General features: G+C 36.0%; 1 protein-coding gene across 1 annotated transcript in view; it reads left to right on the top strand.

The window, feature by feature from the left end:
* The window catches only part of LOC107841216 (NEDD8-activating enzyme E1 catalytic subunit), a 38683-nt gene extending 16435 nt beyond the window's left edge, over positions 1 to 22248 (top strand). The window contains exon 9 of the mRNA XM_016685204.2: positions 21876 to 22248. Within this exon, the coding sequence (XP_016540690.2) occupies positions 21876 to 22010 (135 nt within the window). The 3' untranslated portion in view covers positions 22011 to 22248. The remainder of the gene's footprint in view (positions 1 to 21875) is intronic.
* Positions 22249 to 26025: the final 3777 nt, after the last annotated feature.

Raw genomic sequence — 26025 nt, 5'->3', positions numbered from 1 at the left:
TCTTGTCAATAAGAATTGAAAAACTGACCACCTACTAATAATGAACAAAACCAGTAGGCAACGTTTACAACCATAAAACAAAGACTCAATTACAACAAGAACTTAAGACACAATGAACGAGCAAGCAAGTCCCTTGTGCGAGTGAGCTTTGATCTGAGAGCTTCAAGAAATTTTTATGGTGAGAATATGGAAGCTTGGTTTTCTTCTTGTTGGAATGAGCATATATAAGAGGCAAGACAACCTAGGATGAATCTCATTGGTTGGGACAAAGAGTGCAACAACCTTTCCACCAACTTTTAGCAGAATTTTACGATTTCCAATTGTATTGCTGGACCACTGAGAGTGACGTGAATGCATTCAACCAGGTTCCTGAGTTGTTGCAGCTTAGTCATCACAAGATCTTCAGGAATCAATTTTCAAGTGATATTATGTCAATCATCAAAACTAAGGACTTAACAATTTTCTCCCTTTTGATGATGACAAACCCATATATAGCCTCAAGCATTCACAATTTGTTCCCTTTGTCACTGATACCATCTTTATACATTTCCCTTGCCTGTTGGCACCTTTTGACTTCCCCCTAAGTATGAGGACCTGGTTCCACACACTATACCTCATCTTCCTCCTTTGACATCATCAAAGTGACAAAACAGTAAACCAAGTAAAGATAAGCACACATGTTAACACATGACCATTGAGGCTACACTCACATGAGCAAAAAAAATCAGAAAAAATAAGAGAGCTGATAGCATAAAGCACATTTATTCATTAATCATTGGAGAAAGTATCATACAATATTCAAAAACAACAACATGAAAACCAAAAACAGGCAGTGCTAGGACAACAAGAATTAAAAGAAAAGGACTAAAAAAACTAGACGTGACTGAGCTTAAGAGGGAGACACATATCAGGGACCAGGTTGGAGACACTCAGACTGAAGGACCGGATGGGGCATGGGATAACTGACGAAGAAGCATAGTCATTCTTTCATTCTCAGCAGCATGATTTCTTAGAAGTTAGTAAGTCAAATCCTCAACTTTTGCTAATTTTTTAACTTTATCACACAATGTTTCATTTTCAGCACGCAGGTTCTCTATTTGACCTGGTCCCTCATTATTTTATTTCACAGTGGTTGCCTTCAAAGCCACAATCTCAACAACCTTCCTTGCCACAATGGCAGTCATTTCATCCAGCTCTACCCTCAACCTAGTTTGCACCCCAATTAGACCAGCAACTATGGATTTTGACTTTGTCCCGCTCTTCCTTGGAATGCACTCATTATCCTCCAAGGTTGTAACATTGAACACTTGCTTCACAGAGCCTAATTTCCTAGGTCCACTTTCCATACTGAAGTATGCAAAGATTCTATTTAGCTAAAATCCATAAGCCGATCCATGCTTTCTATCTTTGGACGTCATTACCTTATTCCTATGCTCAATAATGATGGCTGGGGGATTCACTTTCTGAAACTCGAATGGGGTTTTCATGAGGAATAGGTTGGGACCTATTACTGTAGTTCTCTTTTTACTTCGTGGGAATGATGCCCTAGAATTCTACCTCTAGAGTTTTCTTACTCAGATTCTTGATGTTCATGTCATGCAATTTCCCACAGATTCTCAAAAACTTCTTAGAACCCTTTTCATTTCCCAGAGACCTGATCCAATCTGTAGGCAAACCTAAAACTTCAAACAACACCTACTCATCAAAAGAAATGTTCACCCCATTAACTTGACTAGTAAGATACACAGCATCATTAGAAAACACAATATTGTGATAAAATATGCTCACTTCCTTCTCATACAGAGTGGGAACTAGGGCTCAAAGAGGTGTTCCCAACTCTAAAACTTTACCCACTGAACCAAATCAACCATTCCTGGCATAAAAACAACTTTAGGGTCAAAAATTTGACCTTTCAATACCTTTCGGGTCTTGAGAATCTCTTGTCTTTATGCTCTTGTCAACCCTTTCTTCTTTGCCTTAGTTGTAGAGGTTGAAACTTTCCCAGAGGGACTAGTTTATTTTGCTGAGACCCTAGGAGCTCCTGGGGTCTTGGCAGATTTTGAACTGGGACCTGGTCCCTCAGTGCTTGACTTCTCATCCTTTTTTCTCTTATTTGTGCTAGTAGGCACAAGCTTTTTGATTAGTACTCCTTTTGATTTTCCTTTTTTGGGGGAAATAGTAACTCTTCCTTTGGCCTTGGCTTTATTGACAACCACACTTCTCTCAATATTAGAATCAATATCATCATCTTCAGACACACTCTCAAAAAGACTATCAAAATCACTATCATTACTATCATCAAACTAACTCTCAGTCTTTTTCTCTGATTCATCAACAGTTACAACTTTCTCAATCGATACCTTAATTTTAGTCAGTTCCTTTTCTTTCAAACTCCTTCCCTTCTTAGTATTATTTTTGTTAGCTACTAATGTATCTGCCATCAATTTCTAGAACTCAACCTGGTCCTTTGCACATTTGCTAGCTTAGGTGGGACTTTAACAGTCTTCATCTCACTTTTTTTAGACATCCTACATGACAGAGGTAAGTCATCCTCACTATCAGTGTTACCCTTATCATCTCCTTATCTGACAGGTAGATCAAGAATCGAAGGCAACACCAAATTTTAATCTTCAACACCTTCAAGGGGATCATTTTGCCTTCTTATAAACAAAGTGGAGAGGTTTGTATCCCATTTTGGAGAACAAGGTGAACTAGAGTCTCTAGGGGGCTCTCCACTCAAGGCTGTTAGACCTTGAATCCCAATTTCCTCACTCATGACCAAGATTATTGAAGAAGTTTCCTTAGAGATGGGCAAAATCTCCATCAAACATATTCTCGTCCATAGAAGCACTCCTAAACTTACTAGGCTACTCAACCCTTTCAGGGATTAAACTTTGGAGAAAGGATTGAAATTGACTCGGAGGGAATGGGTTGGTCTGAGATTGGTGGAATTTTATCTAAGTCCTCTTTTTTAGATAAAGAGATTTTAAGGTCAGGGATGGAAGGATTGTCTTGGTCAATTTTCTCAGTGTGAGATGCTATTGGGGCATCCGTCTCCTTTTGAGACCTTGACTCGCTTGCAATATTTTGAAAAGTGGGTGAAGAGAATTTTATTATAACAAAGGGATTTTGAGGGTTAGACTTAAGTGGAAAGGATGGAGGAGAGATTACTTTCATGAAGGTTGGTTTCTCTCGTGAAGGAAATAAAGGAGATGGATTTGACACGATAACTCAGTTTTTTTTATTTGAAAATCCTTGGTGTCTCAAGAAAGATGAAAAATAGAAAACTATTTGGGAACTAAAATGGCAAGAATGTAGGGTTTAAATGAGGAATAAAGAGAGTGTGAATTATATTTGAATAGGGGTGAAAGAAACAGTTTAGATTGATTTCAAAGAGTGTAAAAGACACGATGTGTCTAATCGAGTGGTTATGATATTTGGACTTAAAGGGAAATGACAACCTTTTGAGAATAGACGGGAGAGTGATGTAGCACACCTATTATTAATTTTAAAAAGATACCGTTTGAGAATAGGGTATGATTCTAACCTGATGAGGGACCTGGTCCCTACATGATTTTTTGAACACAATGAGCTTTGAGCTATCTCACCCTTCTCCTTATCTTCTTTTCCTTGCTATGGGTGAATATCTGCAGAAGATATGAGACTGAATTAGATATGTGCTATATTATTTTACGTAGATACCTGCTCATCAAATCAAAGACATTTTGGGAGAATTAAGAGGAACAACATGCATTCATCTTGGTCTCATTAACCCAGCTTCATCCTATTATTTTCAAACTGTTCCCTACCAAGTGCCTTAGTGAATGTATCAATAATTTGGTTTTCAATACTGTAAAATACCATCTTGATTAAACCTTCTCCATATTATCTTTGAGTAAATGATGCTTGATGTGATTATGCTTGATCCTCTTATGTTGAATTGGATTTTGGCCATATTTACAACATTTGTGTTGTCACAGAATAGAGGAACACAATCTGAAAGAATATCAAAATCTAGAAGTTGTTGTTTGATCCAAAGTAACTGAACACAACATGAAGCAGCTGCAACATATTCAGCTTCAGCAGTTGAGAGTGCCATTGAATTTTGCTTCTTAGTACCCCAGGAGATCAGGGATGATCCAAGAAAGTAAGCCATTCCTGAGGTACTCTTTCTACCAACTAGGTACCCAACATACTAAGTATCAGCATATCCAACCAAGTCAAAAATTTTCATGACCCAAACCAGGGCCTAGCGGTGACGGGTATCTCAAGTCTCACGTGGACCAGAGGTCGCCCCCGTACCTATCCAAACCAAACACACCACACCCCAAGGTAGGCTGAATTTCGAGCATATAATAAGATAGGAGAATATTAATTAATAAAATATTAGAATAAGTCTATAAACAAAATCAATCAATACCAGTATCAATGGCAATACCAATACCAATGCTAATACCAATACCGACACTACCCATGCTAACAGTAGTCCGACAAAGCCTGTAATCAAAATCAAAGAGTATCCAATCGGACATGCCCCCGACTATAGCCAAAACCAAAACCAAAGAAATAGTTAAAATTTAAAGGAAACCATAATCATGAAATAGGGTCTTTCAAAGTATGGAAGCTTACCACTTCAATTTGACTCGCTAGCTGATCCTGAATCTGAGTCACTAAGCAGAAGGAGCAGAAGTATGAACAGTTCCTGCATCACATGAGGATTCAACGTCCAAAGACGGTTAGCGGGGTGAACGCTAGCGTGAAACTTAGGGATAAAGATAACATAATGATATGATCAACAATTTAAAATCATTCAAAGCTAGTGCACATAATCAAATGCTGAAACATATATATATATATATATATATATATCACATGCTGGGATAAGCAACAAGGCTTAATATGCATTTAAAAATCTTAGCATGGATTGTGTAGTTCAACTATCATATAATAGTACCCACGGTCTATATGGGCCCCAACTCTCACCCTCTGGTCATGCCCAAGTGAGTGTAGCCATACGAATCGGAGAATAATCTCATATATATGCACATGGAGGACTCAAACCATCCAACATATACCAAGGTGAATTAAGCACCCGATCATATAATGATTTACGGGGGACTCGAACTTCCCTAATCATGAAATAATATTAAAGGGGGCTCGAACCTCCCTAGTCACTTTGACCCCCGCATCGACAAACATGGTTTTTAGTATCGGTCACTCAGACCTTTACCTTCACGACTCAGCTACACAACCCTTATTAATGCCCAATTAAAACAATTGTCACACATTCCAATTCAATGAACTACAACAAACTTTTAGGCATACATTGTTGGTATCGTCATACTAACTGCACTTTCAAGGTAACATATTATGCCAAAATAATTTTCATTAACTTGGGGAGAAAAACTCCCTTTATTCATTAATACACATTGGGGAACACCGATTCCCTTTGTTCATTAAATCATACCATTGTATTTCAAATACTTCTTTATATCATGCAATAGTTCAAAACTAGTTCAATTTTATTAATTCCCATAGTTCTCATAACTAAAACCAATTTCACATTTTGGGGTTGGGGTTATAACCACTTCAAGCCATAATCACAATTTTCTAATTCATTCACCATACCCATGTACCCACAAGTTCAAAACCATATTAAAAGCATGAAAATCATATATATAAACCATGAGGAACATTATTCAATTCATAACACTCAAACCCCCAACCTTTGTTTTCAAAACCAAACAATAATCTTGAACAATACATTAAATCACATGCTTTTGCAAAATTAACAATGAGGGAAGATTAGCATGCCTGAATCACAAAGATTTAAAGAGAGAAATTAACCTTTGAGCCTTTAGATGACCAAATTGGTGAAACCCTAGCTAGACTTGTTTGAGAAGATTTAGAGAGAGTGGTTAATCCGTTAAAGTGTTGAATAAATGCTCCAAAAATGTTTTATGGACGTGGGGTCTAAAGGATTTTTAGTGAGAAATATCTAAAGTGCCCCAACTTAAAAATTGAAAAAGTGCTGCCTTTGACCACGAGTCGACCCCTTGACTCGTAACCACATCATATGGCTCGTCACCATGAGCCATAACCAAGATAGTGACTAGGACCCCAATACACTATCTTCCTTACGACTCGACCAACCCACTCGTAATGAGACCCTACGACTCGTAGGGTCCTACTTTTTACCAGAGCAGAACCAAATAGGGTGAACACTGAACATCCTATGATTTGATCGTTATGACTCATAACGAGTCCTTACGGCTCTTAGTGAGACACTGTTACCCAAAGCAGAATCAAACCTCAAACTTACTATTTTGTGTACGATTCATCCCTACGAGTCATCAAGACACCCTACGACTCTAGGGGTCCAATCGTAACCAAGGCAGTGAGCCCAAAGCTTAAGAAATTTTCAAGGGCCAAAATTTGGGGTGTTTCAGTTCTCCCTCACTTGGATCATTCATCCTCGAATGATGGGACAAGGCAATTTCTAGCACGATTTGACTCTATATTTCCCTACTCTTACCTTTAACAAACTCAAAAAATAAAGATTCCAAAGAAATCAATCTTTCCTTTAACAAAGTCAGAAAAAAAAGATGTTAAGAATAACACATACCTTATGCACGATTATCCAGAGCGAAGAACAAGAATGGATATTTGGACTTCATGTCCTCTTCGGATTCCCAAGTAGCCTCTTCAACCTTGTGGTTCCTCCTAGAACCTTTATCGAAGCTACACCCTTCATCCGCAACCGACGAACTTGTCGATCCAAAATCTCAACTGGGGCTTTCTCAAACGATAAGTAATCTAAAATACCCACCTCCTCTAAAGGAACAATCGTTGAAAGATCACCCATGCACTTTCTCAACATTGACACATGGAACACCGGGTGAATGGAGCTCAAACTAGGAGGCAACTCCAACTCATATGCAGCCTTACTGACCCTCTTCAAAACCAAGTATGGGCCAACATACCAGGGAATGAGCTTCCCCTTCTTCCCAAACCGCATTACTCCCTTCATGGGAGAAACCTTCAAGAACACCCAATCACCAATCTTAAACTCTAACTCCCTAAGCCTTACATCCGCATAGGACTTTTGGCAACTTTGGGCTGCTTTAAGTCTATCCCAAATCACCTTCACCTTCTTCATCGATTAGTGAACCAAATTCGAACCAAACATCTCCGCCTTACCAACCTCAAACCACGCAATAGGAGACCTACACCTCCTACCATACAACACCTCAAATGAACCATCCCAAACTAGAGTGGTAGCTGTTATTATATGCAAACTCTATAAGAGGCAAATGAACAACCCAACTACCACCATAGTCAATCAGATAATCTCAAAGCATATCTTCTAATGTCTGAATAATCCTTTTCGCTTTCCCATCCGACTACAGGTGGAAAGCAGTTCTAAGGCTCACTTTAGTTCACAAACCTCTCTGAAATGATTGCCAAAAGTGCGATGAGAACTGAGTACCGCGATCTGACATGATAGAAGTAAGAGCCCCATGCAATTTCATAATCTCTTGGAGGAACAACCTCGCATAATTCTCTGCCGAGTAGTTAGTCCTCATTGATAAGAAGTGAGCAGACTTACTCATCCTATCCACGATGACCCAAATTGAATCAACCTGATTTCGAGATCGAGGAAGACCGATAATGAAATCCATATTAATTATCTCCCATTTCTACTCCGGCAGTCTAATCTCTTGGGTCAACCCACCAGGCCTTAAGTGCTCAACCTTCACTTATTAGCATACCATGCATTTAGCCGTAAAATTAGCTATATCTCACTTTATATTATTCCACCCATAAATCTCCTTAAGATCATGGTACATTTTCGTTGACCTAGGATGAATAACATAACACGACTCGTGATCCTCAGCCAAGATCCTTTCTCTCAACCCATCCACATTAGGAACACATGATCTGACTTGGTATCTCAAGATACCATCGCCACCAATCTCAAAAGCTACAACCTTTTACTAACCCATCTCTCTCTTAATCTTTATTAAGACAGGATCCAGTACTTGTTTTTTATTTATCCCAGCAACAAGGGATGACTTCGCCACCTCTTGCACAAATACATCACCATCTGCAGAGTCTAAGAGATGAATACCAAGGTTAGCTAAATGGTGAATATCTTTCACCAACTCCCACTTATCCTCATCCATATAAGCTAGACTCCCCATGGATAACCTGCTAAGAGCATCAACAACCATATTAGATTTACTTGGGTGATAGTAAAGACTCATGTCGTAATCTTTCATCAACTCAAGTCACCTCCTTTGCCTGAGATTCAACTCCTTCTGGGTTAACATATATTGTAAGCTCTTATGATCAGAAAAGATGTCTACATGAACTCCATACAAATAGTAATGCTAGATCTTCATTGCAAACACCACATCCAAAAACTCCAAGTCATGAGTCAGACAATTCTTCTCATGAACTTTCAATTGCCTAGAAGTATATGCCACCACCCTACCATGATGCATTAACACAAAACCAAGTCCCACTCGGATCGCATCCCAATAGACAACAAAGCCATCAGCTCCGTCAGGCAAAGTCAAAACTAAAGTTGAAGTCAACTTATCTTTTAGCTTCTCAAAACTTCACTCACAAGCGTTAGACCATAAAAACTTTACCTTCTTCTAGGTCAACCTAGTTAACGAGGAAACTATAGATGAGAAACTCTCCACAAATCTCCTATAGTAATCGAATAAACCCAAAAAACTTTGAATATCGATTAGAGGCGTGGGCCTAGGCCACTTCTTAACCACTACAACTTACTGTGGATCCACCATGATCCCTTCACTAGAAATGATATGACCTAAAAAAGAAACATCTTTCAACCAAAATTCGCACTTCAAAAACTTAGCATACAAATATTGGTCTTTTAAGGTGTGAAATACGATACAGAGGTGATTTGCTGTCACGATCCGAGGCTACCCCCTAGTCGCGACAACAGTGCTTATGGTCCCAAAAGACCACAAGCTAACCCATGAACTGGTACCTACTGTGAGCACTGAATAATAGTAACAAAATACACATGTTCGGAATAATTGAATATTTTAAATACTGAGAACATTACTGAATCATAAGTCTGAAAACAACTGTCTAAAAATTGATAAAAATCGATAATCTAACTAACTGTCTGAAGGTGTCTAAAAAGCCTCTAATTGACTGACTGTGGAGCTGATAGGACAAACCCCCAACTTATCCGACTGAATAGAAATACTGATCTATTGAGATGAACTGAAATAAAGAAAACATATCCGCAAAATATGAGGACTCACCATTGCTGCTACTGATAATTTGATCTGTCTAAGCGCAATCAGGAAACTGAGCATCCGAACCTATGATATTAAACATCATAGCGTAAAAAATGAGTATATGATCAGTACTTTAAATTTACTGGTATATGATATGAGGTTAGGCTGAATACATCGGTTCATGTGCATGAAACTAGTAATAACAAACATGCATGGAAATACTGAAATCTGACTGAATAAGACTGATAACTAGCTGACTGAATAGCATGAGATAACTGATGTATAGATACATGAAAATCGTAAGGTCTGAGAATGCATAACCAAGCATGTAACGTGTTTCTAAAATAGTCTATAAATTAAAGTACTGAAATCTGATAACTGAATAACTGATAAACTGTATGTTATAGTTAAGTGAAACTGAACCGAATACTAAAACTGAAACTGTGGGAGATATCATCTAACCGACATGCCCCATTCTGAGCTGATCGGGGTCCAACTTGTGACCCTAGTTGGAAAGGTGCTAGTACCGTGCCATGAGTACTAACAATGGTGAGTCACCCTCTTCTAGCAGGTGACCTAATGAGATACGTGTCACCCTCATCTGGCAAGTAAACACTTTGTCAACCTTCAACTGGAAGGCTGATATCTTTAACCTACATTGGCTACATAGTTTTGTAACCTAGGAACTACTACTAAAGGTCACACCCTCTACTGACAGGTGAGCCCCCATCCCTGGGTCCACTCGTTGCTGAATCCTACTCCCAGCTGAACTGACACTGATTACTGGACTAAACTATACTTAACTGAACATGTGACTAATCATGATGACTAACTGAATGATAATGCTCATGGTTTATCTGAAACTACTAAAATTATGTAAACATCTAAGTAACGGGTGTTCATAACCCTCCAGGACTCAATGGAAATATCAATAAGGATATATGCAAGCTTTGGAAACCACAATAGAACACTATTATTTAAAAACCATCACTTTGGCATTTTATAAAACACGTGGAGATCAATACTTTAACATGGGGATGCTTGTAAACATGATGAGATAGTACAATCACATGTCCAAATCATAAACTGCGAATTTATTCTGGTTCGCATGAACATGTTACGGAAACTACAACATTTAAAACATACTATAATCTATTTCGCGTGAAAATAACTGAAATCATAACTTGAAATCAAATTGCCAAGATATTGATGAACATATTTCAACTTTCAAATGTGTAAAGGCTCTTTCTATAAAAAAAAACTCTTGGAAACATAATACATGATAGAAATTCATAAGAGTTTCATGGAGGTAATCTATCATAGACATGTAGATTCATAATTTAGAACATAAAAACGGATTCTTGAACTCCATGGGTGAAAAGGACCCATGGATGAACATCACACATACCTTAACTGATAAATTCATGAAAGTTCTTGATGATTTCTTGAAGCTTGAGCTTAATTTTTTATGAGTCTAGGGTTTGTTCTTGGAAGAGAGGATTGCTTTCTTTTGAGAGAATTGTGAATAAAATGGTTAATTTTGCCTTTTGGGACCCTTAATCCCATGTTATGGATCAATTGGGTGAAGGGAAAAGACCCAATTGCCCTTAGAAAAATGGAAACAAAAGCTGGAAAAATTGTGGGGCGGGCAATGGAGAAGGCACCGCTGGATCTGGTGTGGTGCACTGGAGTGGACATTACGGGCTCTACTGCGGTACACTATAGGGCGTGCCACGGGATTATCCCGGTGAGGTTACTATTTTGGACTTCCGAACATGCCCTTACGCTAGTCTGAAAATTTCAAAACTCATCTGAGATGTACCTTTGATATCCCTGATCACGAAACAACTTTAAAATCGACATTCTAAGCCCAGGAAGGTTGAAAATAAAATCATCGAAGTTTAGGAGCTTTAGAAATGACTAAGTCCTAACACTTAGTGAAATTTTCTAAGTCTTGGACCCCTTTAACATGCAATAGTAAGCTGAAACAAGTTAGGATCTTACATGGTCTTACATTTGCATGATCCGCCTCACTCTTGGAATATACCAGACTATTATCTATAAACATGATAACAAACAAATCCAGAAACTGACGGAGGACCCTATTCACCAAGTCCATGAATGTTGTCAGGGTATTAGTCAAACCGAAATACATGACTAAGAACTCATAATAACCATACTACATTTGGAAGGCAGTCTTAGGGATATCCACTTCCTTAATCTTTAGCAGATGATAATTGGACCTAAGATCAATCTTAGAGAAACACCTAGCACCCTGATGTTGGTCAAACAAATCGTCAATCTAAGGAAAAAGATACTTATTCTTCAACGTAATCTTATTCAATTGACGGTAATCTATGCATATTCAAAGGGAACCATCCTTCTTACGCACAAACCAAATAGGAGCACCCCATGGGGACAAACTAGGGTGGATAAAACCCTTGTCAAGAAGGTCTTTCAACTACTCCTTAAGCTCCTTCAACTTAGCTGGAGCCATTCTATATTAAAGTATAAAGATAAGATGAGGGTTCGGAACAAGGTCAATCCCAAAATCAATCTCCCTATCGGAAGGGACACCAGGAAGATTATCAGGAAAAACCTCAGGAAATTCACCAACCACGGGAACAGATGCAATAAGGGACCCACCGATTTAGAATCTTTAACCCAGACCAAATGATAGAGACACCCCTTGGAAATCAACTTTCGAGCTCTAAGATATTATATAAAACCTTCCCTTAGGAACTAATGAACTCCCTCACTAAGTATATCGTAGCCTCTCCTTTATAAGTGTGGCACGCTACACACTCGTAAAAGAGACTCTACTTGATACAACTTTGTCAGACACTCAATGACACCAACCTAGGCTCTGATTCCACCTTTGTCACGACCCGAATCAGGGCCTGGCCATGGCGGCTATCTCAAGTCCCACGTGGACTGGAGATCACCTCTGTACCTATCTAAAACAGACGCACTACACCCCAATGTCAGCTAATTTCGAGCATATAACAAGATACGAGAATATTAATTAAAAAAAACATTAGAATAAGTCTCTATAAACAAAACTAACCGATACCAGTATCAATGCTAATACCAATACCAATGCTAGTACCAATACCAATGCTAATACCAATACCAACACCATCTATGCCAACAGTAGTCCGATAAATCCTCTAATAAAAACAAAAGAGTATCCAGTTGGGATATGCCCATGACCATAGCCAAAACCAAAACCAAAGAAATAGTCAAAATATAAAGAAAATCATAATCATGAAATATGATCTTCCTAAGTTTGGAAGCTCACTACTTCAATCTGACTCACTAGTTGATCCTGAATCCGAGACACTGAGCAGGAGGAGTAGAAGTATGATCAGTTCCTGCATCTCTTGGGGATACAACGTCCGAAGATAGTTAGCGGGGTGAATGCTAGCATGAAATCCAGGGATAAGGATAACATAATGATATGATCAAAAGTTTAAAATCATTCAAAGATAGTGCACATAATCAAATGCAGAAACATATATATATATATATATATATATATATATATCATATGCTGGGATAAGAAAAAAGCTTAACATGTATTTAAAAACCTTAGCCCGAATTGTGTAGCTCAACCGTAATATAATAGTACCCATGAGCTATATGAGTCCCAACTCTCAGCCCTCGATCGACCCCAATGCTTGTAGTCGTACGAATTGAAGAATAATCTTATATATATGCCCTTGGGGGACTCAAACCCTCCACCATTATCAAGGTGACTTAAGCACTCGATCATATAATGATTTATAGGGGACTCGAACCTCCCTACTCATAAGATAATAATAAGGGGGACTCAAACCACCATGATCACTTTGACTCCCGCGTCGGCAAATGCGGTTTCCAGTATCGATCACTCAGACCTCCACATTCACAACTCAGCTACACAACCCTTATTAAAGCCTAAATAAAACAATTGTCACATATTCTCATTCAATGAACCACAATACACTTTTAAGCATACATTGTTGGTATCGTCATACCAACTACACTTACAAGGTAACATATTATACCAAAATAATTTTCATTAACTTGAGGAGAATAACTTCCTTTGTTCATTAGTACACACTGGGGAACACCAACGCTCTTTGTTCATTAAATTATACCATTGTATTTCAAATACTTCTTTATATCATGCAATAGTTCAAGACTAGTTCAATTTTACAAATTCTCACAGTTTTCATAACTAAAATCAATTTCACATTATGGGGTTGGGGTTATAACCACTTTAAGCCATAAGTTTAAGAAAATCACAATTCTCTAGTTCATTCACCATACCCATGCATCCAAAAGTTCAAAATAATATTAAAAGCATGAAAATCATATTTATAAATCATGAGGAACATTTATCAATTCATATCATTCAAACCCTCAACTTTTGTTTTCAAAATAAATAATAATCTTATGAACAATGCTTTAAATCATATGTTTTTGCAAAATTAACAACGAGGGAAGATTAACATGCCTGAATCACGATAATTTACGAAGAGAAATCAACCCTTGAGCCTTAGATGACCAAATTAGTGAAACCCTAGCTTGACTTGTTTGAGAGGATTTAGTGAGAATGTTTAATCTGTTGAAGTGTTGAATGAATGCCCCAAAAGTGTTTTATAGACATGGGGTCTAAAGGGTTTTAAGTGGGAAATGTCTAAAGTGAGTCGAACCCTTGACTTGTAACCACATCATACGGCTCATCACCATGAGTCATAACCAAGACAATGACTAGGACCCCAATACACTGTCGTCCTTATGACTCAAACAACCTACTCATAATGAGACCATACGAATCATAGGGTCCTACTCGTTTCCAGTGTAGAACCAAATAAGGTGAACACTGGACATCCTATAGTTTGATCGTTACGACTCGTAAAGATTCCTTATGGCTCTTAGTGAGCCACTCGTACTCAGAGAAGAATCAATTCTCAAACTTATTATTTTGCGTACGACTCATCCCTATGAGTCGTCAAGACACCCAATGACTCTGGGGGTCCATTCGCAACCAAAGTAGTGAGCCTAAAGCTCAGGAAAATTTCAAGGGCTAAAAACCCAGGTGTTTCAAAATTATCACCAATAGGATCGAAGAGGACCAGGTTGGGAGTTTTCTTAAGATATCTTAGAATCCTTTAGCAGCTTTCAAGTGGGACTCTTTTGGACTAGCCTAAAATCTAGCATACATGACTACACCAAACACAATGTCAGGTCTGCTGATTGTCAAGTAGAGTAGTGAACCAATGATACCTTTGTACATAGTCTCATTAGCTGAAGGACCAGGTTCATCCAAGTCTAGTTTTGAGAAAGTTCCAATAGGAGTGTTAATAGGCTTTGTATCCTTCATTTGGAATTTTTTGAGCAACTCATGGATGTACTTCTACTGATATATACTTATGCTAGTTACACTTTGCTTTATCTGTATTCCAATAAAGAAATTAGGTTCTCTTATCATGCTCATCTCAAATTCACTACTCACTAGCATGGAAAAATTCATCACATAGAGAATTGGTTGTAGCTCCAAATATGATGTCATCAATATAAACTTAAACAATGAGCAATTTTGTTCCTCCTGCCTTCAAGAACAGTGTGTTGTCAATCTTTTCTCTTTTTAACCAATTGTCAAACACGAATTTTTAAAGACTCTCATACCAAGCTCTAAGAGCTTGATTCAAACCATACAAAGCTTTATCCAATTTCAGCACATGATTTAGAAATCAACATCTTCAAACCCTAGAGGCTGCTTCACATATACTTCTTCTTTGAGCAATCCATTCAGAAAGACACTCTTGACATCCATCTAGAATAATTTGAATTCCATGTAGGAGGAAAAAGCAATGAGAATCCAGATAGCCTCCATTTTATCCACTAGAGCAAATGTTTCATCATAGTCTATGCCTTTTTTCTGGTTTTAACTTTATACCACCAACCTAGCTTTGTTTCTGATTGTTTTCCCGTGCTTATCAGATTTGTTTCTATAAACCCACCTAGTCCTTATGCCTGATCTATCTGGGGACATAGGACCAGGTGCCACACTTTCTTCTCTCAAATTGATGTAGCTCTTCCTACGTGACATTAATCCAATCTGTATCTTTCAATGCTTCCTTTACATTTTTAGGTTCAATTTGAGACAAGAATGCAAGGAAAACACATAGATTTCTTGCCCTATTTCTAGTCTGCATACCTGAATCCAATGGGGTGAGAAGATTATCTAGAGGATGTGAAGTTTGGTGCTTCCAACTGGATCTTTGAGGAGTAGGTTGACTAGAACTGGGACCAATTCCTAAAGAGGTATTACCCTCCTGATAATCCACTGAGCTGGATGGGGATCAACAATTTTGTTTGTGGGTTGAGCTGAACCAGGTTCCCGAGACTCTTCAAGATCATCATTATCTTCATGAGCTGAACCTGGTCCCTAAGATTCCCCATCATCTTTGATACTTTTTTTGACTTGTCATCATGTTCAACTGACTTCTCTGGAACCTTGAGAAGTTCTTCAAGCTTTGCATCATTACTAGCATTGCTACCATTTACTCCGCTATCTTCATCAAACACAATATGACACTCTCTTCTACACATTTGATTCTTTTATTAAAGATTCTGTAAGATTTTCTATTTGATGAATAACCAACAAAAACATCTAGAACGCTCCTTAGATCAAACTTTCCGAGGTCATTTTTCCCATTAGCACATAACATTTGTATCCAAAAGGTTTGAAGTTGTTCAACTTGAGCTTTCTTTTGGTTATGAGTTCATAGGATATCTTATGTAGAATAGACTTAATAAGACACTTATTAATCACATAGCAAGTTGTATTTACTACCTCAGCCCAAAAATTTTGGGCAATTCCTACATCAATCAGCATTGTCCTAGCAATATCCACCAATGTCTTATTTTTTCTCTCCACAACACCATTTTTCTGCGGTGTTCTAGGAGTTGAGAAATTGTGATTGATTTCAAGTTCATTGCAAAACTGATTGAACCTTGTATTTTCAAACTCAGTGCTATGTCTAATCTGATTCCAACTATCTTCTCATTGTATTTCACCTGATCCTGTTTTGCAAAGGCTTTAAACACTAGAAAGATTTCTTTTTTGGATTTCAAGAAGAATGTCCATGTGAATCTGGAGTAGGCATCAACTATGACCAGGATATACTTTTTTGGTAACTCTGCTTGTGACTTTTATAGGTCCACATAGATCCCAATGAAGAAGCTAAAAAGGTCTAGAAGTGCTTACTTCTTTCTTTAGCTTTAAGGAGGACCTGGTTTGCTTACTCTTCACACAAGCATCACACAGTTTAGAGCAGGCAAAGTTTAGCTGAGGCAGTCCTTGAACCAAGTCCCTACTGGCCAATTTGTTCAGAAAGAAACATCTCACATGACCTAATCTTTTGTGCCACAATTCAGCAACATCTTCTTACATACCCAAGCATTTCAAGTTTTTGGGTTTACTTGACCACAAATCAGCTACATACATATTCTTATTTCTTAAGGCTGTGAGGATAAATTCACCATCCTTGAGTCTTGTGACCATACAATTGTCTGACATATACCTCAAACTTTATTTCCCTTGTCACAAATCCGTGACACACCAACTAGGCTGAATTTTAGACCATCCATAAAATGGACTTCATCAATGGCTTCACCCAAACTGTTCCCAACCTTGCTAATACCTATTATGTACCTCTTCTTTCTATCACCAAAAGAGATACTTTCTTCTTCATGGGCTTTGAGTGAGAGAAAGTCTTGAATTATTTCAGTCATATTCTTTGAACAACCACTATCCATGTACCGATGATGGCTGCTTCTTTTTGTTATACCTTGCAGGCACATTAGTTGTTAGTTTTGGGAACCTATTACAGCTTGAGTTCCCAGTAGGGGAACAGAGGAAAAATCAAATTCTTTTTAGTCCAAGTAGGTAGAATAATATTATTTTTCTTAGAATTGAAGGATCTCTTCAGTTTTATTACAACAGTCATCCTTGAGGAGCACAGGTCCTTAACATGACCATTTTTACCACAGTGAGTGCACAACAAGTTGTTCTTAACTGACACATAATTTCTATAGGGGTTATAGGGTTCACTAGTGCTCTGGAAACCAAGACCCCTTCTGTTGTTAAACTTCTGAGTTGTTAAACTTGCCAAAACTTAGGGGTTGTCCATTTGAGAGCCTTTTCAAGATCAACTTCAATCCAAACCAAGTCCCTCTCAAGTTCAGAGTTTTTTTCCAGAGATACAGTTAAATCTGAATTAAATTTTGCCAACTTCTCCTTAAGCTCAAACTGAAATCTACTACCTTCACCTTTCCCTTTTGAATTAAACTTAGATATTTCACTAAAAATTTTATTTTATAGATTATTTTCAAGAGGGAGGGATTGTCAAGTTTCTTGGAGCTTGGATATTTGCTCAACTAATTTCACCTTTTCAACTTAAAATTCATTAAGATTTTTATTTAGTGACCCATTATCTTTTGTAAGCTCACACACGGTATCTATCAGCACATTAGCAAGAGACTTTAGTTCCTTAGGAGAGTAATCTTTGAGATTATCTTTGATATCTGGAAGAGTTACATTTTCATCATCATCATCATCATCATTTAATTTTGTATTAGGGCAAAAAGGGAGTCATAGATCTGGACATCATCCTCCACCACCATCATAGAGACATCACCTGGTTTCTCAGATTTATTAGACTAACTAGAGGAGTCTCCCCAAGCAGCAAAGACCTGCTTCACAACGTCAGCAACAACCCTTCTACTATACTTATCGGGGACCTGATCCTTCTTTTTTTCTCTTTCACCAGCTTGCTTGACATAATCCGTGTACTTCATTTTGTGAAGAGAACAGTCTTTGATGAAGTGATTCCGCTTTCCACACTTGTGACAGGTGTCATTTGCTTTGCCTTCCCTGTTATATTTGCTAGAACCTCCTCTTCTAGGAAGTGCATCTGTCCTTCTCATAATCTTAAGGAACCGTTTGGTAATGTAGATTGTTTCCTCATCATCACCACTGAAATCCTCCTTTGTTGACTTCAACACTAGATTCTTTTTCTTTTTTTCTGCTCACCTCTGGCTTTGTCTTATTGTTTCTTGAGCTCATAGGTCTTAAGATGACTTATGAACTCATCTATTATCATTGTATTAATGTCATTAGCTTCAGTAATGGCATTAACTTTGCTCTCCCAAGACTTAGGTAGAATACTCAGCACCTTGCAAACGTGTTTAGTGGGTCGAATGTCCTCACCCAAACAATGAAGCTCATTTGTTATAGTAGTGAATCTAGTGTGCATTTCTTGGATTATCTCTCTTTTCTTCATGCTAAATATTTCGTATTAGGTAGTCAACATGTCAACCTTTGACTCTTTCACGTGACTAGTTTTTTCGTGCGCTGTTTGCAAACAATCCCAAATTTCTTTAGTCGTCTCACACGCTGAGCTCCTATTGTACTCATCAGGACCTATTCCACACACAAGAAACTTCTTCGCTGTAAAGTTTTTCTCAATCTTTCTTATGTCAACATCATCGAATTCCTATCTCTTTTTGGGAACATTATAGGTATCCTCACCATCTTTAATAGGCTTGGCGGGAACAAATGGACCATTTTCAATAACGTCCCACAACTCACAATCTCCAGCCATAATAAAATTGTGCATACATGTTTTCCACCACCCATAATATTGTCCATTAAACCTGGGTGGCCTGGTAGTTGATTGGCCTTCTTCGAGATTAGAAGGAACATCCATATTAGAAGATCCTTCCTAGGTGTTAACCTTTTAGGAAGAACCCACTCTGATATTAATTAAAGAACTATGCGAGTTTGCCTTCTACTTTGGGACCTAGTCCCAAACTGTTGTATGCAACTAGAGATTGAATAGAAAAATAGGTAAAGTAATAAGCAATAAACCCAACAAATTTTACGTGAAAACTCCTTGCTCAAGGGAGAAAAATCATGACCTGCCTTCGGGATTTTCAAACAGCTCCACTAATATTTAAGCAACCTTGAAAACAGATTCCATGACTTCAAGGATTAAACTCCTAATCCTTCAACACTTTGTAATAATTCTATTACAATGAAATCAATGTCATAACTCTATTGCACAACAACCCCTGCTACCTCTAACTGAATCGATAAGCTAACTCTAGCTTCTAAGTCACCTAACTCTAGATGACATTCTTGTCAATAAGAACTGGAAAACTGACCACCTACTAATAATGAACAAAAGCAGCAGGCAACGTTTACAACCATAAAAAAAAAAGATTCAATTACAACAAGAACTTAAAGACATAATGAACGAGCAAGCAGGTCCCTTGTTGCGAGTGAGCTTTGAATCTAGGAGCTTCAAGAATTTTTTGTTGTGAGAATATGAAAGCTTGACTTTCTTGTTGTTGGAATGAACATATATAAGAGACAAGAAAACCTAGAATGAATCTCATTGGTTGAGACAAAGAGTGCAACAACCTTCCTACTAACTTCCTGCATAATAGTACTATTTCCAGTTGTATTGTTGGACCACTGAGAGTGACGTGAATGCGTTCAACCAGGTTCCTGAGTCATTGCAGCTTAGTCATCGCAAGATCTTAAGGGACTAGTTCCCAAGTGATAATTGTCAATCATCAAAACTAAGGACTTAACATTCTCGTATAGTAGTCTAACAACTAGATGTTCCAATTTAAGTAGGCGTTTGGCCATGCAAACTAAAACATTTTAGAGTTGAAGTTGTGTTTGACCATGAAAATAAATTGAAGTTCTTTTCGACTTTTTGTGAGAGAATTTGAGGAGAAAATAGATAAAACAATTTCATTGAATTTCAAATACAATTTCAAATGTTGGAATGCTTATGGCCAAACACTATAATCTTCACTGATTTGAAATGATTTTCTAAAAAAAAGTGAAAAATCCTCAAGGCCAATTGGGTACGTTGTCTAAGTTTGGTCGGTAGCAAGGAAAATGTTTCACCATACGGGGTTTGTTAGAGCTGTTAAATACGTAAATTAAAGGCAAGTGTTTTATACTAAGAAGGATCGGGATCTACTCGGCTGCGAACCGTGATGACAAGTATGGGTGTACATAGGTCGGATTGGTTTGGTTTTTTATTGAATAAAAATCAAAACAATTATATCGGTTTATTAAAACTATGAACCAAATCAAATCAACATAAACTCGATTTTTTCGGTTTAGGCTTTAGTCGGTTTTTTCGGTTTTTTTGGATTTTCTCGATTTTTTTATAATCTTTATTTTTTACAATTATATTGTGATTGAAGACTAGATCAAGTATGTTTTCACTAATGTGCTAATGAAAAAACTCAATTATGAAAAAATGAGGAGCGAAAAACTCTCCTGAAACTAAAAAGTAAGATAAGAGTGAAAAGTTTAGGTTTTAAGTTTATATTGGGTTTTGAATCATTTTATTAGCAATTAATGGACAAATATTACAACTAAATATATATATATATATATATATATATACACACACACACACCTACTTCTAAATATTTAAAATTAATAAAACTAATTGAAAAAGTATTTAAAAAGTAGATTATAATTAATATTTTATGTATAAAAAGTTAAATTATATATATGCATATATACATACATACACACACACAAACAGACACACTCACACACACACACATATATATGTGTTAATTATGTCGGTTTGATTTGGGTTCGGGTTGATTTTTTTTTGGTAACACCAAACCAAATAAAATGGTCGGATTTTTTTTCAAATGTCAAACCAACCAAACCAAACCATAAGTCGATTTTTTTTTTCGATTTGGTTTGGTTTGACTTGATGATTTGGTCTGTACACCCCCAATGACAAGTAATACTTCAACGTTTGCAGATGGTGTTTTAGTTTGGCCATTCAGTATTTGCAACTACTATTAAATAAAAATATTTCAAGTGAATAATGAATTTTATGGGCAAATCTTTAATTCTTTTTATTTTAAGTCATTTTCTTAGACGGCTCTACAGCGATTCAAGTTGTAGTGACACCTTACAAACTTCTTATTTGGAGCGCCTTACAAACTTCTTGGGGCCTATAATAGGCATTTGTGAGTGTTCGGATGCACGTATTTTGTGTATGTTCCTGCAAAAATTGTCAAGAGAGATTTAGGTTTAAATTCAACTTTCAACTTACAGAAATAATATACAACTTCAACAAAAATGCTGTCTAAATGTGGTCATAAAATAATTGATAGTGGGGGCGATGACCATGGACAAGCATAATTGTTCACATTCATAACATACAGCAAGTCTTAGATGCAAAGAAAGGGCGTTTTCTCAATATTGGCAGAAATATTGCCAAGTAGTATATTATCCACCAATCAACTAACTAGCTTATCCAGAATTCAATTCCAATAGGTTCTGTCAAATAGGATGGGCTTATTTGGGGCCTATGGTGATAAATGCATGATCTAGTAGTGCTGTTTCCAGTCAAACATTCTAATCCAAGATATCCGTAAAACAAATAGATCTAAAAAAGGGATTCGAGATCTATTCTATTTTTTTTATTTTTATTGCAAATGTTAATTATTGATTGCTCAGAAAGATAAATGGATGGTTTTCAGATACAAGAGACAGTGACACCAAAACCTTTCAGAGCTTTTTGGTGGGAGCTTTTTTGTTGGGGGTGGGGTCCTAATTGCTCTTTACCCAGCGAAGCTTGCGGTATGGTGGTCACATACGCACACTCAATTCACTAGCTTTTTAGTGTGTCCTACTGGAATTAAATATTGAAAATCATAAATAAGACATAGACATAGAAGTACAATAATAGTATATAAATTTTTTAGTTAAAAATTAAGATACATATACCGTTCGACTTCATTGTAGTATCACCAGTAGTAATCCATATTTAAATGCAACATCAACTTCAACTCTCTCAACAACTGGGTTAATTCATGAATTGAAGTTTACGTATTCTAAAGTCAAGCTTGTTTGAGTTATTGAATTTTAAGTTAATTTATGTGTTAAATAATTTTTTTTAAAGACAAACACACGAATTTGAATCAAAACTAGTGAATTCTACATTCTGCTCTCTCCTTCTGATTAAGAATCCTGCCTTTCAAGGTTTTATAGATCTCGATGAGATCTGTTAGTACTAAACATTCCACATTGTTCGAAGGAAGATGTTTTCTTATTATATCATTGGACATCTTCAGTTCATTGGATTACTTTTTTTGAGTTGAATTAGATCTAAAATTTATTATTTTTATATAGTAGTATTAAATGCAGACTGATTTTTATTATTGGTGTTTCTTTGTATAACTATTTGGTATTTAAAATTCACGATTTAACTAATCTAAGTTTGCACCGCATAGAATTCACTAAAATAAACGCGCTCCCTACTACGGGTGGGGAATTTTCTTACTCAAGATCCTAAAGACATCTATAATCTATAATATATTCTAAAACTATAATCTATATCTATAATCTATCTATATATCTATATAATCTATATATCTATATAATATATTAAAAGTGTGAAGACCCCTTAGAAAAGTGATTTAAATTTTTTATCCTTCATTAAAACACTCCGCAATAGATAAATCGTCTTTTCACTATTTTTTTTATATTTAAAACTTTTAAATTAACTAAATTTTATGTAATAAATCCTCCCTTATTTAAATTATGTAATATAGTTAAATTTATAAGAAAAACTAACACTAAAAAAAATAAGAACTTTCGTCACTTTGAAATTCTTTTAAATATAGGATAGGGAAAATGTCATTTTAATTTAGGCAGTTAGAATTTACGAGTATTTCAATTTAAATTTGCAAGAAAAATTTAACTTATTGATATTTTACAATGATATAGTAAATAAAAGTGCATTATAAATTAATAGTAAAATATATTATTATTAAGTGTTTCCTTTTTTACTCACCTACGAAATTTTAATATTTTATACTTCTAACTCACTTAAAATATTACTTTATCTAAACTATATTATATTTAAATAATGTTGATGGAAGAGATATTCTTATAATTATTTGTTTGGATGAACTTTGAAGGAGGCGTGTAATAATCACAAAAGATTAGGTTTAATTGTTCTAATATCTTGATTATCATATTATTTTGTTATAGTTTATATTTTATTCAAGTTTATTGTAGATGGATGTTTGATCGGACTTTTAAGAATTTTTTGTGTTAATGTTAGATTTAATGGTATTGTTTTAATATCTCAATTATTATAGTTTCTGTAATGTTTTTACCTATTGTTTTTCTGCTTAATACAAGTGGTAGATGAATGTTTGATCGGGCTTTGAGGAATTTCTTTGTAAAGGTTAGGGTTTAATCTTATCGTTCTGATATCTCGATTGTCATATTGTTTTGTTAGAGTTTATAAGTGGTAGATGAGTGTTCACAGAGGCGGAACCACATGTATCAGTGGGGGTTCACGTGCACCCATTAACGTTGAAAAAAATTATGTGTATATACCTTCAGAAATTGGGATATAGTTAATAGTACATCCTAAGATGAATGGTAGTGCACCTAGGTGTTGAGTTGTGCAATATTTTTGCTTTTATTTTCAACACTTGGCTTATTGCTAAATTTATACCATTAAAATTGCTGGATTGGGGATTCGAACCCATAACCATCTCGTAAAGTGAGTCATTCTTGACCATTGAGCTACCACGACTAATTATTCAATAATGTTAAAAGAAAGCATCATATTATAAGAAAGTAAAGTTATTAGCTTAGAACTCATATTTGTTCGATATATTTATTTTTTCAGTATTGTTCATGTCTTTGGCGATCAATTGAATATGATAATATTCCTTAATCGACACTGAAAGTTTTTCTAATGTCTTAAGATAATATTGTGCACCACAGTATTATCAAAAGCAATAAGCGTAAAAAAGCATCACTATCTATTGTGTTTAAGCACAAAGTATAAATAAAGTGTGAGATTTAACGAAAAAGGCATAAAGAGAGAAAAAAATATAAATATATGTCTAGTCTCAAGACTAATAATATAAGCATGAATGACAAATATATAAACAAAAAAATTATTTATTTTTTTTTGATAAAGTGAAACAGTCCGTCTCTTTAGAAAGCCTCATTGACAAGGGAAAATATGCATTAGAAATTAGAACCTAAGCTGCACATTAAGTGAAGCGAGCTCTCAACACATGTTGAGTCTTGCTTCGAGGCTTATGCGCGCCTTTGACAACACCGGTGCATCCACAGACTTCAAATTTTGGATTCGCCTCTAAGTGTTCAATCAGACTTTGATGAATTTTTGTATTAAAGGTTAGGTCATAGTGTTTTATTGTAGTTTCTGATCTATTACTATATATTATTTTTGTTATCATCCGTTATGTGATAGTTCATGTCGTAGAAGACGATCAAGATATCGATACTTCACACACGTCTGAATGCATAAAGTTGTCTATCTTCGATTTTTACAGTCAAATGTTATTTTTTCATAAATTAATTTTGAATATATATTTTATATCGATTAATGGCTTGACATAAAGCACACATGCAACACACGTACACTTACTAGTTAGAAGGAAAATAAGAGAGATCTCATCCATCTTACCCTACCTCTTAATAATCTTATCATTTGTTTATCCAATACAATTAAAATTCTATATTTATTATCCACACTACAGAATCATATCAATCATAATGGTTCAACAATTTAAAGGACAAATTCCAACGTCATTTTGGTTTAAAATATACAATTGGATCTAAAAATTAGTCAGAATGGAGCCTACTGCAAAAGAGTTTCTTGTACCTCTGGATGTATATTATATATACATTACATCCATGTGAAAGACTGGAGTAGGACTGAAGTAGCTGTACTATGATAAGAAATTAAGGAATCATGATGTTTTTAAAGAGCTGTCCCCTCATTGAATTATAGTGCTAATAGTTGAAAGCTGATGATGTGGGGAAGCGAATTAATAATATCTCCAACTAGCTCTAAGGTATATCAGCTTTGTGATGTTGAGTGGCAAGTTGTGGTTGACAACCTAACTAGGAAAAAAGATTTCTTTGCAATAGTGTCTTTTTTATCGTCTCGATCCGATTTTATGGGACTTCACTGGTTTTGTTGTTGATGTTGTTGTGTCTGTTTTAACATCCTTCCGTTTAAAGTTAAGTTTCAGGACTGAAATTTTCATTTCCCCCCTATAGATTCTTGGGGTCTTAGTCATTGTAGAAAATTACCTATGAGGTCGCATTCCATCAGTTTTTTAAGATTATTTTTATTGAGTTGAAGTGAATCTAAAACTTAAATGATCACTGAGATGAGAGTTGATCAAATTCTTTAAAGAGTTAATACATAAAAATAAAAATGACCCTAAACTTGACACCAAATTATAACTTTGATTTTAAATTTTGACATTGTACAAATATGACATTTAACTATTCAAAACTGCACAAATATGACCTCCAATCCTACGTGGCAAAATGCGTGTTCAACACGCAAAATTGAGCGCGTCCAGCTTAAAATCTAAGGGCATAATACATAAATATGATCTTAAACTTTGATAGTGCACAAATATGATCTTTAACTATTCAAAACTACATAAACATGACCTCTAAATGATTCTTCACTATTATTTTTTCATTATTTTTGGCTCAAAGATGAAAATGGCATCTAATTTCTTTTGTCATTGCGGAAAAAGAGCAATATTGAAGATTTATTAATTAGGGAATTTAGCCTCATATGAAAAAATCGAGCGGGTATATATATATATTATAAAA

Source organism: Capsicum annuum, chromosome 1 (assembly GCF_002878395.1).
Source record: "Capsicum annuum cultivar UCD-10X-F1 chromosome 1, UCD10Xv1.1, whole genome shotgun sequence".
Lineage (NCBI taxonomy): Eukaryota > Viridiplantae > Streptophyta > Magnoliopsida > Solanales > Solanaceae > Capsicum > Capsicum annuum.
The sequence above is the reverse complement of the archived record's forward strand: the minus strand, read 5'-3'. Positions and strand labels throughout refer to the sequence as shown.